Source organism: Patella vulgata, chromosome 4 (genome assembly GCF_932274485.2).
Source record: "Patella vulgata chromosome 4, xgPatVulg1.2, whole genome shotgun sequence".
Taxonomy (NCBI): domain Eukaryota; kingdom Metazoa; phylum Mollusca; class Gastropoda; family Patellidae; genus Patella; species Patella vulgata.
Window position 1 is genome coordinate 58,116,172 of NC_065882.2, and position 24,612 is coordinate 58,140,783.

At 35.4% G+C, this 24,612-nt stretch overlaps 1 protein-coding gene across 3 annotated transcripts; it reads right to left on the reverse strand.

Annotated features, from left to right (window-relative positions):
• Positions 1 to 744: 744 nt before the first annotated feature.
• On the reverse strand, positions 745 to 24,612 carry LOC126817813 (phospholipid phosphatase-related protein type 5). Of its 3 annotated transcripts, none has more exons than XM_050544976.2 (9): positions 24,408 to 24,612; positions 18,598 to 18,821; positions 11,807 to 11,969; positions 11,200 to 11,317; positions 8,030 to 8,231; positions 5,093 to 5,150; positions 4,100 to 4,276; positions 2,946 to 3,044; positions 745 to 1,999 (listed from the first exon to the last, which is right to left on the reverse strand). In XM_050544976.2, exons 2-9 carry the CDS (start codon positions 18,792 to 18,794, stop codon positions 1,796 to 1,798), a joined length of 1,218 nt encoding a protein of 405 aa, XP_050400933.1. In that variant the 5' UTR covers positions 18,795 to 18,821; positions 24,408 to 24,612; the 3' UTR covers positions 745 to 1,795. The 3 variants fall into 3 exon arrangements, with proteins under 3 accessions (XP_050400933.1, XP_050400935.1, XP_050400936.1); XM_050544978.1 differs by lacking the exon at positions 24,408 to 24,612 and adding an exon at positions 21,424 to 21,722; XM_050544979.1 differs by lacking the exon at positions 24,408 to 24,612 and adding an exon at positions 21,406 to 21,722.

Consider the following 24,612-nt stretch of genomic DNA (forward strand, 5'->3'; position numbering starts at 1 on the left):
GGAGGGGGGGGTCGCGTCAGGGGTCATACAAGCGGCTTTTGACTCTATGACGTCAGACATTTGATATTTCTAGTAGGTTGCCCACAGTAGGTTGCTAATCCCTCACGCCACCCAGAACGCGGATTATTTAACAACTCTTCCAGACCCCAGTGTAGTAAAGACAAGTAAAAAATTTGAACTATAAAAAAACGAAACGAAATAAGATCTGTGTTTTAATCGGATTGTGATCAGCTGGGATGAGAAGACGTTCGACTAATGCCTCTGCTTGTTTTGTGGGTGTTTGTTGGAAATGCTGTATTTAATTACACAAGCACTATACGAAAACATTTGATATCAGCATCTCACATTTAAACCAAACAACCACAATAAACACACGTGACAAGACTGAAGAAGAAGTCTGTGCGATTATGTGTATATAGTTCGTGCGCTTATACGTGTGTAAAGTTTCACCATATAGTCTTACTATAACATTGGTATGATCAGATGTTGATTAGATGAAAAACAATTTCGAAATGTGCTTCTTAGTATAGGAAAATGAGTCATGTGCATGTTTCTGCTCAGTGATGTAAATAATATGTTTGTTCGTATGTTAGGGATTGGTGGCTACGCCAGTGGTGGTAGCCGAAGCTGAAATTTGAAATGTTAAGTCGGCTATATCCGGATAGTGACATAGGCACCTGCTCTACTATTTCGCAGCAATACTACTTCCGGTGCAACGCAGGGTACACTACCAGTCTAATATAATGGAAATATTATAATACGTTTATTCTTGGGTTATCTAAAACAAATAAGCAAAATATACATATTACATGTACTTCATAACATGTATAATAAGACTACATGTATGTACAGAGATATAACATATTATTTTTATAGGTTTACATTGCAATTTTCTAACAGTCTCATAAAAACACAAATCCTTTTTCATTTGGTTTTTTATAGTTCAAAATTTCGTTTTGCTTGTCTTTACTACACTAGGATCTGGAAGAGTTGTTATATAACCCGCGTTCTGGTTGTTGTGAGGGATTAGCCAATGACACGGTCTGTTGCAGCGAGTTCTTGGCGTGCAATGCACAGAACTGTGGGTATCCCACTAGAAACAGCAACGCTGGTTGGTTAATCAAATGTCTGACGTCATAGGGCCAAATGTCACTCGTATGACCCCTGACGAGACCTCCCACAACAACTGGTCAGATCTTCATGTAGTAGAGGCCATCGGAAGTATAAAAAAAACGAAACGAAATATAGATCTACACCCCCTAAAAAATAAGCCGTGTAGTGATTAGTTATTTATGTTTTTATCCTTACAATAGCAAACCGCGAGACATTAACCGCCAATAGTATAGCTTTTCGGAATTGTTTAAAATATACATACTTTTGTGATACGCATCGAAGAAATGCGCATATTATAGTAGATTGCCTAATAGTGCTCGTAATGGTTCAGTTCATAAACAGAACACTGTTTAGATAAAACAAAGGTGTTTACACTACACTAATGTAACAGGATAATAATCAGATCATGATTAAAACTATGGGTTGAATACCACAAAGTTGCAAAGATTTCTTACTTCAAAATATTTTATCGTTTAAATGCTTATTACTTGAAACGTCACAATTCATTGGTGGTTTATTTCATATTTGGATTTTTAATGTCTAGAATACAATTCAGGTGCTGAATTAGTCCATTAATATCACAACAGAAGCTCTAACAAATGGTAGTTTGGCTGAGAAATAAGGGGCACAACTCTCATGTATAGCCTACGGAGCAATACCAATGTTTATTGTCTGTATTAAATCACATATGAGACGAGGCTCCAACTCCACCAGAATTCCTCCTGTATCTGTCCATGGAGTTGTGGTGATCATGTTGAAATGTGCTGTGTTTTAATCTAGGTCGTCTGTATTTCACGTCAGTTTCATCGCTTGATGTTCTATAAACTTGAGCTCTTGGGATACGTATTGACGTCACAGGCTCTGGTTTCAACCAGTTGTAGCCATCCTGAAAGCAGAGTACTTCTGTTGTTAGTCGTATTTATCGAGAAGATAGTTTATATCATTTTTTATACAGGAGTCTCACAGGCTGCATATTTGTGTCTTAATGGATTTTAGCTAATTATATGAATTACAAATGGTTATAACACTGAGAATAAAAACAAAGTGTCTCTTTCTTTTTTTACATGAAAATTTCGCTTTAGAATTATTTATCGTACTGTAGAACGTTTGAAGTTAATCGGTCTCGATTTTGGATATTGTCTTTGTTTATCTCTTTAAAGATGCATTATGTAAGATTGGGATAAGAGATGACCGTTCTTGCTATAATAGTTCCAAATTAGATAATGCAAAATGAATGTATTGAAATGTCATTCAAATTACTTTATTCTGAGCGAAATTATCACTGTTTGAAGTTTTGCCAAGATGTGGCGTAGCAACGGTGCTTGTTAATCGATAGAGAGGAGGGCGCGAATGGTTTGAAGCGTGCGCGTTAGATCACAAGGTCTGTCATTATGTCAAGTGGCGTGGTTTCGACTCTCCCCTTGTAGTTGTACGTGACAAGGAGTAGGGTCGCCTGTCCAACTTCATGGGTTTTCTCCTGATTCTCGGGTTCCGCCCCTCCTCCACGCATTGCTAAATATCCCTACGCGCAAGCGAATTATTGAAATAAAATTGAACCGTATGTTAGTCCCGAAATGACCTAGTTTGTGTCGAGTGGACGGTAAACCCCACATCTCGCTCCCTCTGTTAATCGAGACTCAGCGAGAATCCCATGATATATAGAGTTGATTATAGGCTTATCGTGCCAATAAATGTCTAAAAAAAAAATTGTATATAACATTTGAATCCAAAATAAAGACCCGCAATAGACATATTTGGCTCTTACATAATACATTTTTACAGTATGGGTTAAAAAAACATTGATTTTTTAAAATAAAAATACATTTACTTACATCATAATTAAAATAACTATCAGCCACATAATTATTTAATAATTCTATAAGTTTTTCTTGAGATAAATGTTCCCGGAAATTATTTAAAACCGCAAAACCCTGGAAAAGTAGGAACATTTTTTATTTAGCTCAACAATAACGCTCTCAATTTGTTATAAACACAATTAAACAGAAAAGATCAATGTTATGCAAACTATGTTTTTTTGTTTTAGGGGGTAAAAAACACAACCATGTTCAGATGAAACTAATGTTCCTGAAGCAACGACTGCGAGTTTTACAACATCTGGCAGTTGCTGGTTTACTTCACAATTCCCGAACTTATAGCTATGTTATCTACAGACCGGGAGCAGTAGCGTCCAATCAGGGGTTGTGACTTCGCGACCTCCACGGAAACCTTGACATTGAATGAACCTTAAACTTTGCAATTCGATTATCACAGGTAGACATTTTAGCTTAAAAGCGCGAGACTTGGTATTCGCGACGATCGAGGAATCTGATAGGCTCACAAGTTGGGCTTGTACCCAATCGAAATTAGTGCTGACATATGCAGGGTATTACGCGAAGGCCTTGATAAGATGTACGCAGTTAAAGCGAAATCAAGCCTTCTATTGAAGATGGATGAAACTGGGCAATTTCCATTAAGCATCTGATGGTAATATTTATATAGTAGACTAGCGGGGGAGGGGAAAGGGGTGTTATAAGCGTCTGTGGGTAATATGTACCGATACTTTTGTGACTTTGTCATGTGACATTATTTTGGAATCACACCGACAACAGCAAACACTTTCAGACACTACATGTATTGCTAAGATATTATAATTTCCATGTTAATTGTTCAGAATTTATGTAGGTCTTTGTGACCCATATTACCCATATTGGGAAACTGTATACTTTATGTGGATGGCATTAAAGAAACACGGTCGAAACACATCTTTGCGACTTTAAACTGATAGTCAATCTATGGAGATGATTAAAACAAAAACAACATTTTCAAACATGTTTTTGGTATTATTTTGTCTCCAACAAATACCCGGTAAACGATGTGTATAGTATGTGTTTCAGTCAGTCCTGAACGATTTGGCACTGTTGGCTTCAACAACTATATCCCACTTGAATGTCTTGTTCTGCTTCCCTCGGGTATGTTTGATACTTACTAAATACAAAGCTAAGATAACTCCCATACAGAAACCTATCACGGTATCAGTCCAGTGGCTTAAACATAATCCCACTTCTGCCAACCCACATAACAATGAAAACATAACAAATACTAGGGATATAAACGGTCGTATTATTCTAACAGTATGACTTCTCATTGCACCATGTATATACATCTGAAATACAGTAAGATAAATTATATAATGTTTATATATTAACCACCTTGATTTGTCGACTTATATTATATAACACCCTTGTTCGAGTTAACTGCATTACTCATGTTTATCACTGATTTTCGCAACTCTGAATGTTAGCACTAGCAGTGTCCGGGTGTTAGAATCAGCAATGTATATACAATTATTCTGATTCAAAATGCCTGGATTAAGAAATATGGCGAAAGACGCATACGCAGTTAGTTTCACAGCTGGATAATGCAATCAAGTTCTATTGACTATTGCATGTGCCATCAAGCCTATTATATTTCGCTCACTTTGGTTGTGGTGCGTCATGGGCGTCACACCGAGGAAGCGCAGTACCATACTGACTTTGAAACATCATTCGGACATGTCTCGGCGTGAAATTTCACGAACTGTGAGGGTCAACAAATCAACCGTGTCATCAAGTCAGTATAGAGGAAGATGATCTATCAAAGACCGGAGTCACTGTAGGACCATTAGGAGTTTATGAGTACCAATGACCCATCTTCTTTTCAGTTCGGGCGTGGCGTAGCCCTCGTCTCTGACACGTCAGGTCAAACTTTTGATGATCCATTCAAAAATTATGCGTTGTAACGTCTTGGTTTTAGGTGAGTTGGACCTAAAAATTTGGTTATAAATGGCACCGGCACCAGTGGAAAAGACCCTTTGTAAATTAGTGTATTAATGAAATACGTCTTGGTGTTGTCTAAATAGATTTTTAAATTTCCACCCCGACTGATATATTTATACAACATTTTCGTCATTTCCAGCCGATGTTACTAAAACGTTACTTACTCCAATAAAGAAAGCAGCGTATGATGTTAATGCTGAATTCATAGATGGAAAAGACGTTCTGAAAATAAAAAAAAATTATCTTTAAATTGTACTGAAATTCATTTATAATCTGTAATTAATAAGCTATTAATTTAAACCATGCCCAGCTGTAATTAGTTAACAAATTATGACAAAGGATGTGACACTGTAAACTGTTAAAATGGGCGCAATTAAGAAAAACTATAAGCCGTGTTAAGAAGTGTAAATTTTACACCACAACCAGTTTTTTTTAACATGTAACGATCTTGCAAGAGTAACCGAACTAAAATAACTACACCCAACATGAATAGGTGTAATTGTGGATGAGATACACCACTACGAGTGTTATTATACATGTAAACCAAAGGGTTTAATCATTATATGGAAATAAATACCAAAATAGTGTTAATTTTACACCGTTTTTGGGGTTACAAAAGTGTGATTGATATTCATGACAACTGAACACCAGAATGGGTATAACTGTAGCCGCTAATTGATATTTTGGATGAACAACACCCTACGACGGCTACGAGTGTATACAGCATTTACACCAACAGGTGTAATTATTATTAAGGAAACATGTCTCCTAATAAGGTGTCAGCAGTGTTCTAAATAATGAAAAAAAATACACCAGTTTACTTGTAATAATTAACATGGAAGTGTAAATTATAAAAAAAATCATGCATTGGGTTGTAATATTTAATTTGCACCTACGGGTGTAAACTATTTAAGTGTAAAATTACATGTACACTGTTTGAGTATAATACTCATCCAAATGTATGCATCACTCAGTTTACACCACTAAAGGTGAGACCTTACACTACAGGAAGTGGAAACTAGTTGCAACCTGAATTATTGTAATGTACATATATACTCTTCAAAAAAAGGTAGGAGATATTCTGAAACAATACAAAACTGCGGAAATGCACTGCTGGTTTTATTAGAGGTAACCAGTGTATGTTAATAACAGGCCAATTGCCTACACATGAACATAAACAGTTCATATGGGCGGCTTATCTGACGGCCCCATTTCACTGGCAAAGAGATACACCGTCAAAAGTGAAAATGGACGTTTTTGATTTTGGTCTTAATAATGAGTAATTGCTCCACCAATCCTAAGACATTCAGCAATTCGTCATATGGCATGCCTCTAATCAACCGTCCAATCACGATTTGGGGTAATCTGACCCACTCCTCTTGCAGTGCCACGGCCAATTCTTGCAGTGTTGTCGGGTGACGCTGACGTCGACGAACACGTCTCCCGATCAAATTAAACGTAACACACTAAAGCAAAGATACGCTAAACAGTAAATCTTATGCAAGAACCGATAGGAAAGCAAACATGGATAGATAAACCAGCACGCGGCAGTTTTCATCAACCCTTCCTTGCAGTGTCAAATTTGAAATGAACCCCTCCCACGTGTATGGCGCTATTGCGTGTCGCATGTGCAGCTCAGTGGTTCTGTTGGGGCGACAAGTTCTTCATCTGTGAAATACTCACAAAGCATGTCAAGTGTCCATGATTATTTTTGATATCACAACCTGCATAGGTATTTGCATTTCAATATCCCCTACTTGTTTTGAAGAGTATATAATAATAACCGCCTGCTGAAAATTATGAATAATAGAGCTTTTCAAACCAAAACAAGAGACAGTCCAAAACTGTTAGCAACATGTCGCGATAAAAATGAAGGATACGAAGTGGTATCAGGGCTTGTGTTCAAGAAAGGTCTAAACATGTTTATGTGTGGTGTGGTTCTCCTGTACTTAATTTTACAACTGTGTTAAAACCAGTAAACATACACGGCTCTAGTAGCGAACTCCTTTAATGCACAAATTATTTTTGTTCTCATAAACAATTTTAATTGTAAATGTATCGTGTTGAAGAAATGAGTTAGAACCTCAGTATATTTGTATTGATAAATTAATTACTTTTTTATTCTGAGTAACAAAACAACGAATAGAAAAAAAAACCTATTTGCTTAATTGAAATGCTGGTACAAACTAAGTTAAAGAATTAACTTAAAAGAGAAAAACTACCGTCTTTATTTGTCAATCTTCTTTTTAAGTGGGTTAACTTAGTAAAATATTTTCTCTTGTGAAATAAAAATAACAAAATAAAGGAAGAATAAACTGGCCAATGTTAGTTCGTCCTTAGTGCCATACATTTTTGTCGAATTTTTAAAACTTTTTAAGAGAAAAACAATAACGTCTTATGACGAATTTAGTAACAATAGGTTGCCAGGCGATAAGGTAATAGACGCCCATTCCTGGGCTTGTCTCCGTGGTCAGTGGCTATAACTCATTGATTAATTATGAACGGCTAACCTAATAATCAGACAATCACGGGAAGTATTTAAATTGTCCCTTTTATTGGCAAATTTACTAAGTTTACTAAATGTCATTCTGCTTGATAACGAAAGTGAATACTTGCCGAAACCTCGTGTTTATCAAACCAATGAATTTTTGTCATAAAAATTGTTTTCAGATACCAAGTAGTTGTTTTAGTAGTTTGTTAATTAAAGAAAAGGTAACCCAATGTCATCATTCGATTAGATTAATAGTGTGCTAAGTTTTCCCAGACACAGGATAAAAATTTCTGGATCTCCCACCAAATAGCGTTCGGAGACAATAATTCTGCGGATTAGCATGGTTTATGGCATTCTTCTTTTTTTTTTACACAGTTCCCTACTTCAAAATAGTCAACAAAATACTGCTAAAGTGCAAACCATTTAGTGTTGATGTTATTTCAACAACATGTCTAAGTTGCAATCGATTTGTATGTTTTGAGTACTATAGGGTTTACCCCCAGGGTACGGTCTAGACTAGCCTGTAAGCTATTGTAAGTTGGCACACCTCGAGACCTTCATGTTATTTCAGTTTCAGCAAATATAGATATGAACAGAAAACGCAGCTTACCTAGCTTGTCTAAGTTGCAATCGATTTGTATTTTGACAAAGATCGTGAGTACCGTAGGGTTCACCCCCAGGGTACAAACTAGTACACATTGACCTATTGGTTAGCTGACACACCTCCAGAAAGTCAGGACGTAACCGGCCCACCATAATTTTAACAATGTCCACGAACACCATCAAAGTGAATCCTCCAAACACAAACACGCCTGCAAATTAAAAGCTTCTTTGATGTATATTTGTTTTTAAAAGATGTTATACAAGTGTTCTAATCAATTTGTTTTCATTCAGATAAATTCTATAACATATATAATGAAAAGAGAAAAGTAAACATCATTTAAAGTGAATAGTATGAAACCGTCCTTTCTATTATAAGGTCCACCCAGGTACACACTGGAATAGTGTATAAAATAAGCGTTCAGTGTCCCCAAAATGTTTAATTTTACAGTCTAAAATGTACACTTTCCCCAAAATGTCTAATTGTCCACCTGAAATGGACAGTGATCATTGTGGAGTAATAAAATTGCACTGTCTAAATCCACGTGTTTACCTTTTTATTGAAATATTTTGTGGTTTTTTTTAAATATTTTTCAAATGATAAATGTAATCTCTCATTGTAAATTGGAAAATCATGGTTTCCTGTGGTAATCAGACCATACGTGCGCAAATTTATTATTCCTTGCTCTGGAACAGATTTAATAAGAAAAATAGGTGGAAACGTTGCTGCTAATGACCGACAAGAGTGTTTCTTTTGTCAATAGCGCCCAAAGTATTGAAAAAAAAAACAATGACCGACAAGGAAATATATATCCAAAATTTAAATGATTTCATAATAAAATTGAAATATTGACAAAACGGTCCAAATAATCACCGACAAGAGCGCTGTTTTGTTATAGATCTGTATATATATTCTACACATCATATCAAAAATTTAAATGATTTCATAAAAAAAAGTTGAAAATATAATGGATAATTGAAATTTTGACAAAAACCAACCTGATTAAAATACAGATCTATATTTCGTTTCGTTTTTTATACTTTCGGTGGCCTCCACTACATGAAGATCTGACCAGAAATTGTAGTGTCGGACATTTTGATTAACCAATCAGCGTTGATGTTTCAAGTGGGTATTTGGAAGTACATCTTTTGTTTTGTCTTCGCCACAGACATACTATTATTAGTATGTCTATGGTTTTCGCGGCGAATGTCTACCCACAGTTCCGTGCACCGCAAGTCAAGAACTCATCGCAACATATAATTGCACTGGCTAAACCTTAACACCATCAGAACACGGGTTATATAACAAATCTTCCAGATCCTAGTGTAGTAAAGACAAGTAAAACGAAATTTTGAACCATAAAAAAACCGAAAAAAAATAGGATCTGTGTTTCGTACATAATCTAATATGTGCGAATATCGACACGACCCAAGATCTTTGGATTATAAACACTCTGTCACTATTTGTGTACTAGGAGTGGCCATTTTGTCCGGTAGTTTCTGTAATATTATTATTCGGACGTTTTTTTTTAATTCGGATAAAAATTGTGACCGTAAAATCATGGGCCATAATTCAGAAAGTTACGATCCGATATAAGCGAATATTGAAAGGAACCAAGATCGTTGGATTATAAACACTAATTTAAAGTTTCATCAAAATCGGATCAAAATTGTGACTTGTAGTGGGTCCACATCCTTGTTGTTTTGGTCCGATTTTTTACGAAATTCGAACTCAACCATCATTAGGGTATACATGTAATGGGGATATTTTCAAACGGTTTTTTAAATTGGACAAAAATTGTGACCTCTAGAGGGACCACAAGCGATTTTTTATACAATCATAATACGTCCGCATGAAAATGTGGGCGTATAAAAAAATAAACAAGATATTAATCTAAAAATGACCCATGTAACATAGCACGACACTCTATAACTGGAAGAGACAAAACTTGATCTTACAGAATTTATGGAGGCTGGGTGGTCTAGTGGTTTAATGCGTGCGCGAGAAATCCTGAGGTATGTCATTGAGTCAAGTGTCGTGGTAATAAGGAGTAGGATCGCCTGTCCAACCTCGTGGGTGTCCCCCACTGCTAAATGACCTAGTTTGGGTCAAATGGACGTTAAACCCCATTTCTCTATCTCTCTCTCTTTGTAGACTTTATTGCTTTTTTGTTTATTCGCAAAAAACTCATCCGGGATTGAAAGGTGTCGGTTTTCACTCGGTATTAAATCTTCTTTTCAAACACCTTTTTAATCTTTAATCTAACAACGCTTTACATATTTATTTCAAAATATGTGTTATCTTGTCATTTAAATAGATTCTCGCCTTTGTATAAATAAGACGGGTTGCTTCAGTTGATGTAATACACAATTAAACAGAAGAGGAAGAAAGATCTAATAAAGCTGTAAACAACTTCTTATCTAAAACTAACAATTTGGCGGCCAGAGGAAATAACGTCTAAATACATACCGAAAGAAATGCTTTCACTGTGACTTCAAACAACAATTAAAGTCCATAAAAGGCACCTGTCAGATACCATTATATACATCTACCCACACGTAGTAAAATTATCTTTTACAACTCTTGCCCAAGAGACAAAAAGGGTGATAACTCTGCTATTTGCGGTCGAAAAATTCAGAATTGATATAAGTGAAGGCAACGCAATGATGCGCTTTATGTATTTGGAGTATTTGCAACCTCTCGGGCTCTTGTTCCTCATTCAAAATCAGCCCTTATCGTACCTGTGTCCTAAGCCCCGTTAAATTTGAATAAAATCACCTCTATAACTCCTGTACTGAAGCGTGTCGACATGCTTTAAGGATCGGAATAGCCTTGCCGCGGGCAAGTTGGCCAGAAACTTGCTTATTCTTATTGATTGTGCTTTAATTTGGATGTATCCTTAAAAGCATAATAATAAACACATCATCAGTACAGATTTCCTTTAGAACAGATTTAGAAACAAGGGAGTAAGAATCGCAATATACAAATACAAAGGACTACAAATCTTTGTCAGGTATGTGAACATTACAAATAATAAGAGGTGTTAGAAGTTCTATAGAAAGTAAGCATATCTTGCCGCGTGCACACCATCTGTATATCTACTTAAACCTAAATGGAGCGATAGTTTAAACCTGGATTTCAGAAATGGAAAAAGTTATAATAATCACTGTTATATTTACCTATAAATCGAACTAATCTTCTAACAACTTGTGGTATAACACATTGTTTGCTAATTATTCTAATAGTTTTCTGGGGTTCAGTTGTAAAAGTATATAAACCTATTTCACCCATAAATATCTGAAAAAATACCATTTTTATTACAAACAGGTAGTGTTATTTCTATTTCTGTTTGACATTTAAAACATATTATATTTATGGAACTATACTTCCTCTAGTGTCGTATGAAGATCTAAAGATAGGTTGCCACTTACCAGGCAGTAAATGATTGTTGATATTAAGCAAGATTTTTACAGACATATCCCGTAGATTCAATTATGAATTCTTAACCCCCCAAAATTCAAATTAATTAGATACCCTGTAACAACTGTAAACAAAGCTTTGCTTCGATGACACCGAAATATAGCCGAATTTGTTTCTTTCAATACCAATAGTAATGGACGTCAATAGTAAGAGCGGAATATCAAAATTCGTTTTCAAACCAGTTGTGTCATAAAGATAACTAACAGAGTGCAGATTTACAAAGTTAAATCGCGAGGGAGGGAGGGGGGGTGGGAGACTGATGAAATATTTATGACCTGCTAATAATCTATAACCTTAAATACTTACTATAAATGGTGGGATTGAAAAACTTAAGGCGTAGATGACTTCTGCTGGAACTCGGGCAGAAAATGCAAAATCTGATAGGAGTTCGGCATCTTTAGTTGTACACCCTATGCTGGGATCTGTACAGGAGAACATGGCCCTTCTTAAAGGAAATACCTCTGTCCACCTAAACGTTAATATAAAATTGATTAAATCTAGGCTTGACATTTTCAGAACACTCTCATATACCAAGCTCTCAACTTAAACTGAAAACAAATGTTAGATACAGCTTATTGGAAGTCCAACGTGCAATATGAAATTAATTCTTAAATCAGATACACCCGACAATGAACATGTCTTGCTTTTTGTTCATTTCAATGTCTTATCTATTTCACAACAGTAGAAGATTAACCGTTATGTTCGTCCTGGGTCTTGTCCGTGATGTTAACGGATTTCTTTTTCGTCAGACTCTGTTGCTGTAATGTTTCTTCAACGTTGCAATTGCTGTGTTTTCTGGGAGCCACACATCAGTTCATTTTGTGGAAAAGTATTGTGCCGCACCAACTGTCGCACGGAAGTACTTTTTTACACAAAAGCTTTGGGTTATTTCCTGTGAGTGGGTTTGCCGTCGAATTTTTCTCTTGTCCTGTCGTTGTTCTGGGTTGACAGTTCTTGTTGTCCTGTCGTTGTTATGAGTTGATAGTTCTTGTGGTTCTATAGTTGTTCTGGGTTGTTTGTTCTTGTTTTCCTACAGTTATTCTGAGATGTTTAATCTCGTTGTCCTATAGTTATTCTGAGTGTTAGTCTTGGTTTCCTATAGTTATTCTGAGATGTTTAGTTCTGAGATGTTTAGTCTTGGTTTCCTATAGGTATTCTGAGATGTTTAGTCTTGGTTTCCTATAGTTATTCTGAGATGTTTAGTTCTGAGATGTTTAGTCTTGGTTTCCTATAGGTATTCTGAGATGTTTAGTCTTGGTTTCCTATAGTTATTCTGAGATGTTTAGTCTTGTTATCATCTAGATGTTCCGAGTGTTTGTTATTGTTTTCCTCGAGTCACTGTCAGATGTGTACTCTTGTTGTTCTATGTTATTATTCGGAGTTAATTATTATAGCGTTCTTCTCGTATTTTAAGGCAAACTCATCCTGTTATTCCGATCTGGTTCCTCTTCTGGAACTGTTGTTAGTTTGCTCTTTGATGTGTTTGCTGTTGTTCTTTAGTTGGTACTTTTGTTGCTCGGATCTTAGATGTATACATTAGACTATATTGTATTGTGTTTTCTATAGTAATTATAACTACAACATTATATTATTCAAGTCAAATAACCAGTGGTGCCATAAAGTGTGTGATTCCCAAACTGAATACACATTTGTATATACCCTGATCTGTCTATACTTTTATATCTGAAACAAAAAGAAAAATATATTTTGTTGTCAATTTGAATATTAATTAAGTTAATATTTATTCCAGAACATATTTAACCTAAAAGGAAAACAACTGGAACTGCCATTTAACAATTACCAGTGCTCTTTTTGGAGTTCGTCGATTATCTTCAAATTGAAAAGTAGTCGTGATTGACAATAACAAGTAACTTGCGTACTCAATGCTTTCCTTCCGTAGATTTTTAATAAAATTTAGCTTTTGAGTGGAATAAATACTATCATTATTTTGGAAGGAACATGACGAGTTAAATCTATACGATCTATTTCCGATGACTTCTTCGATCTAGAATTGTTTGGATATGGTTAAATGGGATTTCTGTGTATATACATGTAAATGCTTTGAAGCTAGTTCTTATGATACATGTATCTTTTATGAAACTTAATTTAGGATCGTCGTCAATATTCAAACTATATATTACATGCAATCTACTTTATGTGGGAAAGAACACGGATTTTGTATAAATTGACCATATACGTTTACATAAATGTGTATTTTATCGCATATAGAATTATAATCCGTATCCATAACAAACCTTTGCATTTGAAATGTCAAGCTAATCCCACAATCTTTAAAGTGTATTACATCAAATGAAATAGGGTTTAGCGTCCAACTTTTCTGCATCGACTTGGCTAATGAAGACGGGCGTACGGCATACGGTGAGCTATGAAGGAAATGTTGCCTGGGCATTGACGCTACGGCCTACTCTTATTTCGAATTCCAACAACTTAGGGTTCTTTTCGTGCACGCCAATGTGTAGATGGGATCTCCTACACCACTGACAAGTGGGAAACACGTGGAAAATCCCGGTGAACTTTCTCGTTCAATGCAGAATATGTAATATATAATATACGATTGGTTGATCTGTGTGAATTGATCAAATGTGTAAGGCCCATTAACACAGATTAGTTAAACAATAGATAATGAACAATGAATACATTAAAAATTTCAGTATAATTACTATATTCTGAGCGAAGTTGTGAACGATTGGAATTTTGACAGTAAACAGCGTAAATAGTCTAGTACCACTGCTACGATAATAAACGATGTCCTAATTTTCCATTTTAACGTTTAAGAAAGATATGACGGATATTGTCTAATCCATTTAATACCTCAGTCATCCGATATTTTAGCATGTTAACTATGGGCTTGCCACGTGAATAAATGTCTAAATAAAATTTGCATAACATTTCAAGCCAGAAAAAAGTCCTGCAATAAGCAGATTTAACATTTAGTACAATATAACCCGTTATAGACCCAAAGACATAGAGATAAAATGTTTTCACCTGGATAATCCGGTCAAATAGTGCAATGGCTACTGACCAAATTTCTTCCTAAATAAACTTTAAAATTTAAATAAATATTGACAATGTAAGAAAACGTGTTTAAATTGCTTGCATTTTACCGACAGTTTAACTACACAATTACTGATTGTTTTAACTGCTAAACCATTTCGTACATTTTAGGGGAAAAATCACAAAACTCTACCCCATTGTCAATATTTGCTTTTAAAAAAACTTTGTAGAAATCATCACTTTCTTTAAACTGTTTTAGTTAAAACTTTAAGGAAAAAATAACATGCCTTGAGTGCTGAGATAAAATCAAAATAGAGAATATCGTTGCCCCAACGTCTTGTTATCGTTTAGTTTTTGAGTGAAAAATCTCAAGATATTAAATGACAGGAACTGGGGCCAATGAAATGATTAAATATTAACATGTATGTCATTCATCAACTACTACCACTACTACTACTACTACTACTACTACGTCTTTAACGTGCACGGTGGACTTAAACACTGCGTGTCATTTTTAAATTTAAATTTTCATTCATTTCTTTAATATTTTGCTGCCGATTTGAATTTTGATGGTGATATTGGACTTTATTTGGAAAATTTGTAATGGAATCGACACAAAAATCTTTCTATTCCGAAATATGTGGTCCTTTTAAACGGAGAACCATAACGATAAAGCTTTGCTTTTCTCGGTATCATAACCTTCGGATTTCCTCCCTGAAACTTTAACTACAAAAAGTGTCGAAATAATGTCCCAAGGTGTGTTTTTTTATACCATACTTGTGTGTGGGAAGAGGTGTTGAAAAGAATAATATTGATCATCCATATCCGCGAAGATTGGCACATTATAGTAAGTAGATTACATTGTATACAACTTTGCATAAATAAGTCGTTTAAAGATGTGAGAAATGCACCTTTGGCAAGGTCAACGATCGAGGTTTAGAACAGTGTATAAAGCACATGTATAACAAGAACGGGGTCCATGTGTAAATCCATCCGATCTATTTCTTATAATTATCTTATTTCTTTATAACAAAGAGTTTTAAGGGTGTTAAACCCCTTTGATTAAACAGGCATTATGTAAGGGCTAAATCAAGTAGATAAGAAGTGAAGACGCGGGGTAAGACTCGAATGGTCAGTACGGTGGTTGCGATCAATGTACATATCTTGTCAAAACTACAATCATTGATAACTTCGCTCAAATAAAGCAAGTTTAATAAAATTTTCAATATATTCAATTTACATTATCTATTTTTTGAAATATAATCTTTAGCTAATAGCCCGCTAAGACGCTTATGTTAAATTGGTTTTAAAATCCGGGCGTAAACCAGTTTAACTTTGTCGTCTGAACGCGGAGGTGGGGCAAATAAACCAGTTTAAAAACCCTAGCTCGCGACCTGTCTTCAAGGAGGCTTTTTATTTTAAACTGGTTCATCTTGGCCGTCTTTACGGGTTGGCTTAAAAAAAAACGATTCCAGCTCGCTTTGGACATGCGCAGTACACAGTAAAGTTACATTCCGGGAAAATGGCGGCGTCATGCCGTGCCAGTGTTATCGAAAGCGTGCAAGAACCGAATAAAGAATATGAAGTCACCCAGGCATAGTTAACTCTACCTCCGACCGAAGAGGCTAGAAAAAGTTAAACTGGTTTGGCTGACAGTAAGCGTAAACGCAACACCATCCTGTCTTAAAAAACTTGACTATATCATATATATATATCGCCAGCAGTGGATGCCGAATGTATTTTCTGCAAGTGAAAGATAGGCACCATGAATGAACAAATGGCTCACTAACCAGAAGGTCAAGGGTTCGATTCTGGGGTTGACCGAGAAAGTTAGCCGGGATTTTCCAGCGCGGTTTCTCCTTGTTAGTGGTGCAGCGCCAACAATTCGTTCGGATGGTACGAAAAACAGAGGTCACGTATATACAATGGTGAACAAATTTCTAAGAACACTGTTCGGGCAAAGTTTCACCATTTGCACACTGCACGGCGTATGCCCGACTTCATTAGGTCAATCATTTCATCTTTGTTAATACTGAATGGAATTGAGACATTTTTGGACTAACATTTCCTCTATAGAGATTCAACTATCGCAATGTTGCTGTGTCCATGGGATTAATATTACAGAGACATTAAGATTAGGCTGATGTCGGTTTATTTATTAATTCTAGTTTCATTTTTGACTTTCTCTTAGGAAGCCACGTGTCATCACCAAAAACAAATGAATAAATCCGATGAAATCGACAATTTTATTTTTGGCTCAAATCAAAGAGGTTGAATTATTTTAATATATAAATCTCACCTAATAAATTGCTTTGTCTTGTTATTATGTTGGCATCCGGTAGAATTTTCTTTTATATAGTAGTTCTTTAATTCCCTCGATCAAAAGACACTATATATTGAATTCTCTTTCAGGACATATTCCGTTAGACTGTGGTAGTGTACTTTTATATCAAAAGTTCTTTTTCATCTTATTCATAAAGTTGTACTTTTCAGAATGGATAATAACTGTAGTGGTTTTTCCTCTCAGTTCTTCAAAAATTGGAAGTCTTAGATGCTATATTATACTTTATCGTGACTAAAAGAAATGTTATTTAGCATCATAATTCAGATCAATGTATCTAAAATATCACAACTGACCATACAGTTTCTATAATCAAATTACCGGATTAATTTAGCGAACTATAAATATATTATCCACTTTACAATGTTTCTCTTGGGCTGTATCAGCTCTGTCCAATGACCAAATCCCTCCGATCCTAAATCTCTGTTTGTCAGTTTGCCGATTAACATCAATAGTATCATGCCAAATTTCTCCCAAACGTGTCTTTGCTCATATCCCGGCTGTAAATTAAATTTACCAAAGGTAATCGTTCTTCTTGTTTTATTTTCATCAGTATTGATAGCGATTGTTTACAACTTAATCTTTCCTCCTGCTGTCAATGTTTGGAGATCTCTGTCGTGCCAACAATATTATGACCTGGTCTTAACATTTAGTCAATTAAACTTCCTTTTCAGATTTATCAAACTCTGAATCGCGCATCTTGATAGTCAAGTTTTTGCAGGTTTTAAATATTTTGCATATCTTTTCAAATTTAACTGTAGATGTTATTTAACTGTGTACCGTTTGTAAAGACATTTTTTCTGTCAAGATAAATAGATTTTTAAATCAAACAATCATGTCAACTTTAAAAGATGATCAGCTGATTTCCGTATGAAATTAACAGATAAAAAGTACAAACTGATTTAGAATAAAATATAGAATTAAATAGGCAATTAAATCAATTCAAAAGCAAATTCTAGTTGACGAATTATGTAATATCGAAAACCAGCATACAAGTAGACTGTCCATATTTGGTTTTAGAGCAAACCTTCCTTGGTCAACATAAAATAACAGTATAGGTTGGTACAAAAATCTGTCGGTATTTTGCTATTGTTAGTTTATCTTGAAAATCAAGGACTGAATGCCTATGCATCGTGTGGTTTAATATAGACCTCATATGGATTTTTTGAGCGTTGAACAAGGTTTCGTAGTCAATAGGCGTAAAGAAGTCATCGTCGAAAATCAGTAGGGTCTTTAATTATGTCATCAAGTTGAACGACATGTTAATAATCCATAAAGATCCAGTAATAAGTGTGTGGAGGAGTTCTAACTACCTTTCGTAATCCAGGGCAATACACCATAAGAGTTACTTTTGGAAATCGCCAGAAATCAAAAGGCGGTTTCCATATGCATTACCAGTTTAATAATCTATTAAGATGTCATGAAAATCCAATGATAATTGTGGAGACTAGAATATTAAGTGTAGCTTACTATTAGCAACTGCTGCAAAAGATTGTCCATTGGTACCCAACAAGAAGACAATGCGAATTAATTTATACTACTGTGTGCTAATATCAATAACTGACCTTTAGCCTTTGGGGATTATAAAACAAGGTCGGGCTGTCGAAAGCTGGCAACAATTTAGGGACAACGTCTACTCTTTCTTTACTCCACGGATCTTCGAAAATAGATTCGGCAAACCATCTTTAGTGGGTTATCCCATTTTAAATTCTCTAATATATATGCAATAAATTCTACCTACCTCAGAAAATACTCCAATACGATAACACTAATCAGTAAAAGTAACTCTAAAAATGCAGTGACAGAAAACAATACGCTTTTAAATCCACTTGAACGGCGTGAATAACCCGATAAACTTAATTCTGCCATCAGGTCTGGGTGGTCGTTACTACTGTATTCGGGAATGTCATGACTGTAATAATGATGATATTTTGCCATAATCCCATTCTACACCACATCAAATATCTGAAATAGGAAATAGAGAGTCAATAAATATAAAGATAGCCATGCAAAGCGTGGAATAAAATTTGAGAATGATCTAGGATTTTTTTAAAAAACAAAATCCAACCTCTACGGTTCATCCTCTTGTGAAAAAAATATGTTAAAACCTATAGCCTCTATCACGTTTACACAATTTTCATCCACTCATGACCCCCAATGATTCACACCAAATTTTACAAAAATCTGTCAAAAACTACACGGGGGATGATTCCGGAACGGAAAGTCGCAGAACGCTTAATAATAATAATCTATTTATAAAGCGCTGAATATCCAACAAACTAGTTGCTCAAGATCGATAGGGCTCATCCTCACATGACCCCAATACTTCCAATCAAATTTGAAATACATCCGTTAAAAGCTATAGCCTCTGTTGTGTTTACAAGGTTTTCGGCAAAGGTGGGGGGGGGGCGGGACGGAAAGTCATGGTACACTGAATATCAATAGGGTTTCTTCTCTCATGACCACAATGCTTAATATCAAATTTGGGAAAAGATTCCTTCGTAAACTGTGACCTTTGACAAAGGAGGGATAACTCTGAAACGGAAGGTCGCAGATGGCGTCAATCCAAATTTCAGCAAAGGAGAGACAACACCGGAACTGTAAGTCACAGAACAAGCAGTCATAAACTATGGCCTCTATCGCGTGCACAAGGTTTTCGGAAAAGGGCTCATAAGATCGGAACGAAATATCGTAAACGCTGAATATCGATAAGGTTCGTCCTACCATGATCACAATTCTCTACACCTAACTGGAAAAAGAACCCATCTAAAGCCTCTATCGCGTTCACAAGGTTTTCGGAAAAGGGGGCAGAACTCCAGAACGAAAATATCTATAGCGGTTCGTCCACTCATGACCACGATGCTTTACACCACATTTGAAAAGAATCAGCCAAAAACTGTAGACTGTATTGTGTTCACAAGTCAAGTCTTCACGGATCGACGGGCCGACTGACAAGGTGACGACATAATAAGCCCACGCTTAAATGTGGGTGTATAAAAATGCGACTAGTGCACCTTAACGGCCTCGAGCCAATGTGTTCTTTGTCTCAATTCATTGTGCACTAAGGTAATAAAAATAAATGTTTATTGGTCCCACAATAAGTGCATGTATCAGATGCTCTAGACACAGTATGTAATAATTATTTGGAATATTACATTTGAAGAGAAACTTGTCCTAGATCAAAGCTAAGAAATATAATTGACTATAACAGACACTATTTCTTTGCATTTGCTGTTGTTAATGTTAGGTTTTACGAAGTACGGTCGTAAACATGCATCAACTAGATTATTTATAAGGTTTAGAAAAAAACAAAAATCGAAGTACATGTAGTATTATTAACTTTTATTTTAGCGCTATAGGACTCATTTGCAATATTGTGTAAGATTAATCTCTAATAGGAATATCAGTCCAAAATTGGTTCAATTCCGTTTCAGTATTTACAAAGATATTTCATCGATCTATACTGCATCGTCATGAAATAAGCCAGCCGCCAATTTGTTGTCCGATTGAGTCCAAGTCGGGGCATTATCTATCGTTAGTTTGTGATTTTATTTTCTTAATCAAATATTAAATGACCAACCTGGGTACATATTAGCGGGGATTAAGACGTATGAAATTTGACATTTTAGCGAAAAATACAAATGGCGCATCGTTACTTTATTTTTTCCACCTGTTTGGGTTCAAATCCGATCAATAACGGTATAAGCCAACACCTTGATTACCGTGCCTATCCCAAGAAATAATTTGATCTAGTTCGATAAAACACTATTGTGTGGTCACCAGCTCTAGTTATTCTCTTTTTAAAATGTCTAATGCTTAAATACACCAAACAGAAAAATCAATATACAAAAACAAATGCACAAGATTATATCAGGAAAACCAAATATGAAATGGATTAGCAGTTGGAGAAGACTTCTAAATCTCCTAAAAATGGCGGGTTTATAATACTGTTTCATGTGTTATTTCTGCTTTTTTTTTAAATAGTTAAGTTATGGTGACAATCAACATAATAAAAATGGAGGGCTAAAAGGGGCTGATTTCCCTAATTTGGTAATCAAAAACAAAACTAGAAAAACGACGGCACTTTCTCGCTGAACAGAGGATTCCATTTTCGATGTTAGCCTGTCAAGGAAAAGTAGACGGAAAGCCCGTTGACTCACTAATAACCTAAGAGTCCCGAGTTCAATCCCGTTGTTAGCCGTGAATGTTACTCGGGATTTTCAAGCCTAGATACCCATGGCCCAGGCCAGTAGACGGATAGCGTTTGTCCCTCTGCATTAGCACAGTTGACACAGAAAAGTAGGACGTTCAACTCCACTTATCATTTCATGTCATTTATTCTGAAGTGTCTGTCCAGTTTACTGAACAACTGGTAGCCTATACATTACCCTCGAACATTAATGTCAACTGTCGACTAAAGTAAATGTTTCTAAATAGTTTGTCATTCCAGCATTCCTAACTTACTTGAACATACAATCCGATGTCCGCAGACGTCGCAGTAGCGCGTGCGCAGCTTAATACAAATCTATAATAAAACTATCAGACCTACTTTTATATATTTACATACCCAACATTTCAACTTGCGTCGGACTTCTTTACAAACCAGCAATCATCAAAAATTAATTTTAGAAACAAACTTTCTGTAGAAATGAAAATATTTTCTCACTTCCCAATAAATCTCGAATTAGTTGCAGAGATTTGCTCTTGACAAAATCTTTGGCATGATTTTAGCACAAAAACAATACTGTCTTTGACGTCTTATAGAAACCTCGAAGTTAAACTGTTCGCAGTGTAGTATTTGAATCATCACTTAATCGTAAGAATCCATCACATCCGAGTGTTTGTCCTACTGCAGCTTGTGTGCTTTCTCAACAGTCAAGACACCCAATACGGTTTAAAGTAAAGATTTCAATTAATGTTTACCGTTAGACCAATACTTGGCCAGAAGATCACTGCCGATAGGGATATATACACACCTTCTCTATCATATAATAACAGACAGGGATCTTTTAGAGGCATTTAGTAACTGGATAGAGCAATAAACTATAACAAACACTTATGGAAGAACAATTACTGATTTATTTAGGCGACGTTTTAAAGAGTATTCCTTCACTTGCTTGAAAACGTTGAGAGAATACTCATTTTGATACTGGTTTAACATATACAACGCTTTTGAATAAACATTGAGTTCATTCAACATTGGCAATGTTTCTATTGGTGCATAGGCGTAGGGCGCCAATCTCAGTTGAGGGGGTTGAGACTATTTGCCCGAAAATGTTCTTCTTTGTTACCCGAATTTTCAGTATGAATCAATCATTAATTAAAACGAATTTTCCACAAATGTTATATTTTATAGTATATAGTAATGTAGCATTGAAAACGTAAACAGCGAGCGATTTCATTTTACGATTACACAATTATTTCCATATGGTCTGTCAAATTTCTTTAACAGGAACCTCGCAAAAATTGCTGGACCCGCCCCTGATTAAACACGATATTCGACATTATATAAGATTAATGATAAAGTTAGGTTGGACTTTATTCGGTTTAAATTAAAGCGTTGTTGGTATTTGATTTGTATATAAACGTTGGCCATGGTGGTGGTGATGTCGATGAATACAAATGAAGAACGTTCCATCGTCAATGTCAATATTATCCTCCAAAGAAATCAGAGCAATTGGCGTATTTGAACGGAATGGATTGATACCAGGAATTTTTGCAGGAGGGGTTTGCCAGGTTCCTGTTAAAGAAATTTGACAATTGACAATGCATGATGCCACCATCGTCGCCAAATTACGTAGGCATACATACACATTGAGCTTTTTAAAGAGAGAAATCCAACACCCCGTTTGACGTCAATTTTTATCATGAACTAAAGATACTTTCCCGCGTATAAACTGTGTGATTTGATGATATATTTGGACTAAAACATATTTAAACTAATTAATCTATCAAAAATTTGTTTCAAATCCTTCTCAAAACTCCGTATGCGTCGGGAGATACCACAAGCTATAAATAAACTGTTGTTAGAAACCATGTCTGTCAGCTCAATTCATTGAAGGGGGGGAGGGATTTATCAGAATGTATTTTTCGTTACTTACTGTCCATTTATAATACATATTGAGGCCTAAGTAAATTCTTAATTATGTTCTGTCAACTACTTTTTCTGCCGTTTAATTAATTGCAGAGTCTTTTGCACATTGACACACCTCAATGTTCCCAAAACTACCTAACCATTTTATCAAGAAATTACAACCGCTCCCTCAGTCAAGATAGCACATACTAAGCTGGCAGACAACAGTCGGGTTGCCAATTAGTGATACCCTGACATTTTTGCCCAGTGCTTGCCCCATGGGTGTTTGTTTTTTTTTGGGGGGGCTTATCCGGTATTTTTCTAGTAAGATTGGGTGTCGTCTATACTTTCTATATATACCAAATTTGCCACGCTTGTACTGGAAATAACCACCCGATAAATACTTTCGGGAACATGTATCTTTGATAGGATCACGTTGTGATTCAATTTCACTGATGCAAATGAAATGAAATGGGGTTTAACGTCCAACTGTTCTGCTCCGACTGGGCTAATGAAGGCGGGTTCATTGATGCAGGGCATTAAATGTGATATCACATAATATGTCTATATCATTATCTCGCGCTTTGAATGCCCATCCCATCCCAAGGATAACCCTGTTTTGTTCCATGGTGTGGCAGGTGGTCTGGAAAAAGCTGAGTGGTGCATGTGGTAAAATTATGTATTTATCCCTTTCATTCTGCCATGATGTATTCGTTTGTTTATTCCTTCTTATGACCCTAATATATTATTTTATTTCATTGAATCTTTTAATTATATAAGTTTTATGTTTTAATCTTAGTCTTTAATTTTTGAGACCCCTGCGTGCAAGCGATTTATTGAAATAGAACAGAACCATATGTTAGTCACGAAATGGCCTAGTTTGTGTCGAGTGGACGTTAATCTCTCTCTCTCTCTCTCTCTCTCTCTCTTTATTTGATACTATAGTAATTAAATAGAAGAACATACACTTTTCGCCTTCATATGTATTGGAAGCAACACTTTGATAATATAAAACAATAACGTAGAAATTTGGTATTAGTCTATTTGAAGTGTCTCTAAGTCTTTTTTTTCTGGAATTTAAAATATTATGACTATTAGTCAAACTTTTTTAATTGGTTAGATAAAAAAAAAATGATTCAGTGTTGATGAGGATATTTGCAGTCTCGAAAGTTTTGAGAACCATGTATGTATAATTATTTTCCCAAACTGAATTGTTTTCTGTGTATACCGTAGTTTACGATTAACTTACTGTGTTTGTTTTATACACAATAATACGATTGAATTATTTGTGTTGTTATTTTTTAAACAAGATTCTACGATACTTTATGTCTGATTTTCAAAGTGTACCAATTCTAGAAATAAAAGGTGCATTTAATCAACAATTTAAATTTTAAATAAACGTGCATTAATTTAATCAATAACATAAATTATGAAAACGTCAAGTTGAACGCATACAAGATCATTCACATAAGTTTTACCTTAAATAACTCCATGATTATTAATTGTCTCTCCACATGCCTGGTATATAGGATCCACTCCACTAAACTGTGTCTATCACTTCAACTTAAAATGACATAAAAACTAGCAAAGCTACAGAAAACACACAAAACCAAGTCGAAACCTGACGTTTGTCGTTTACTCAGCCTTGTCTCAAAATAGCCAAAGCAAATTGCGCGATGAAGG

Bases quoted from the DNA above. Each gene is read 5' to 3' on its own strand.
- LOC126817813 (XM_050544976.2), bottom strand. From the start codon at position 18,794: ATGGCAAAATATCATCATTATTACAGTCATGACATTCCCGAATACAGT. The intron at 11,970-18,597 runs GTAGGTAGAATT...ATTAACGTTTAG, and splicing joins GTATTGGAGTATTTTCTGAG to GTGGACAGAGGTATTTCCTT. The intron at 8,232-11,199 runs GTAAATATAACA...TTTAATTTGCAG, and splicing joins AAGATTAGTTCGATTTATAG to GCGTGTTTGTGTTTGGAGGA.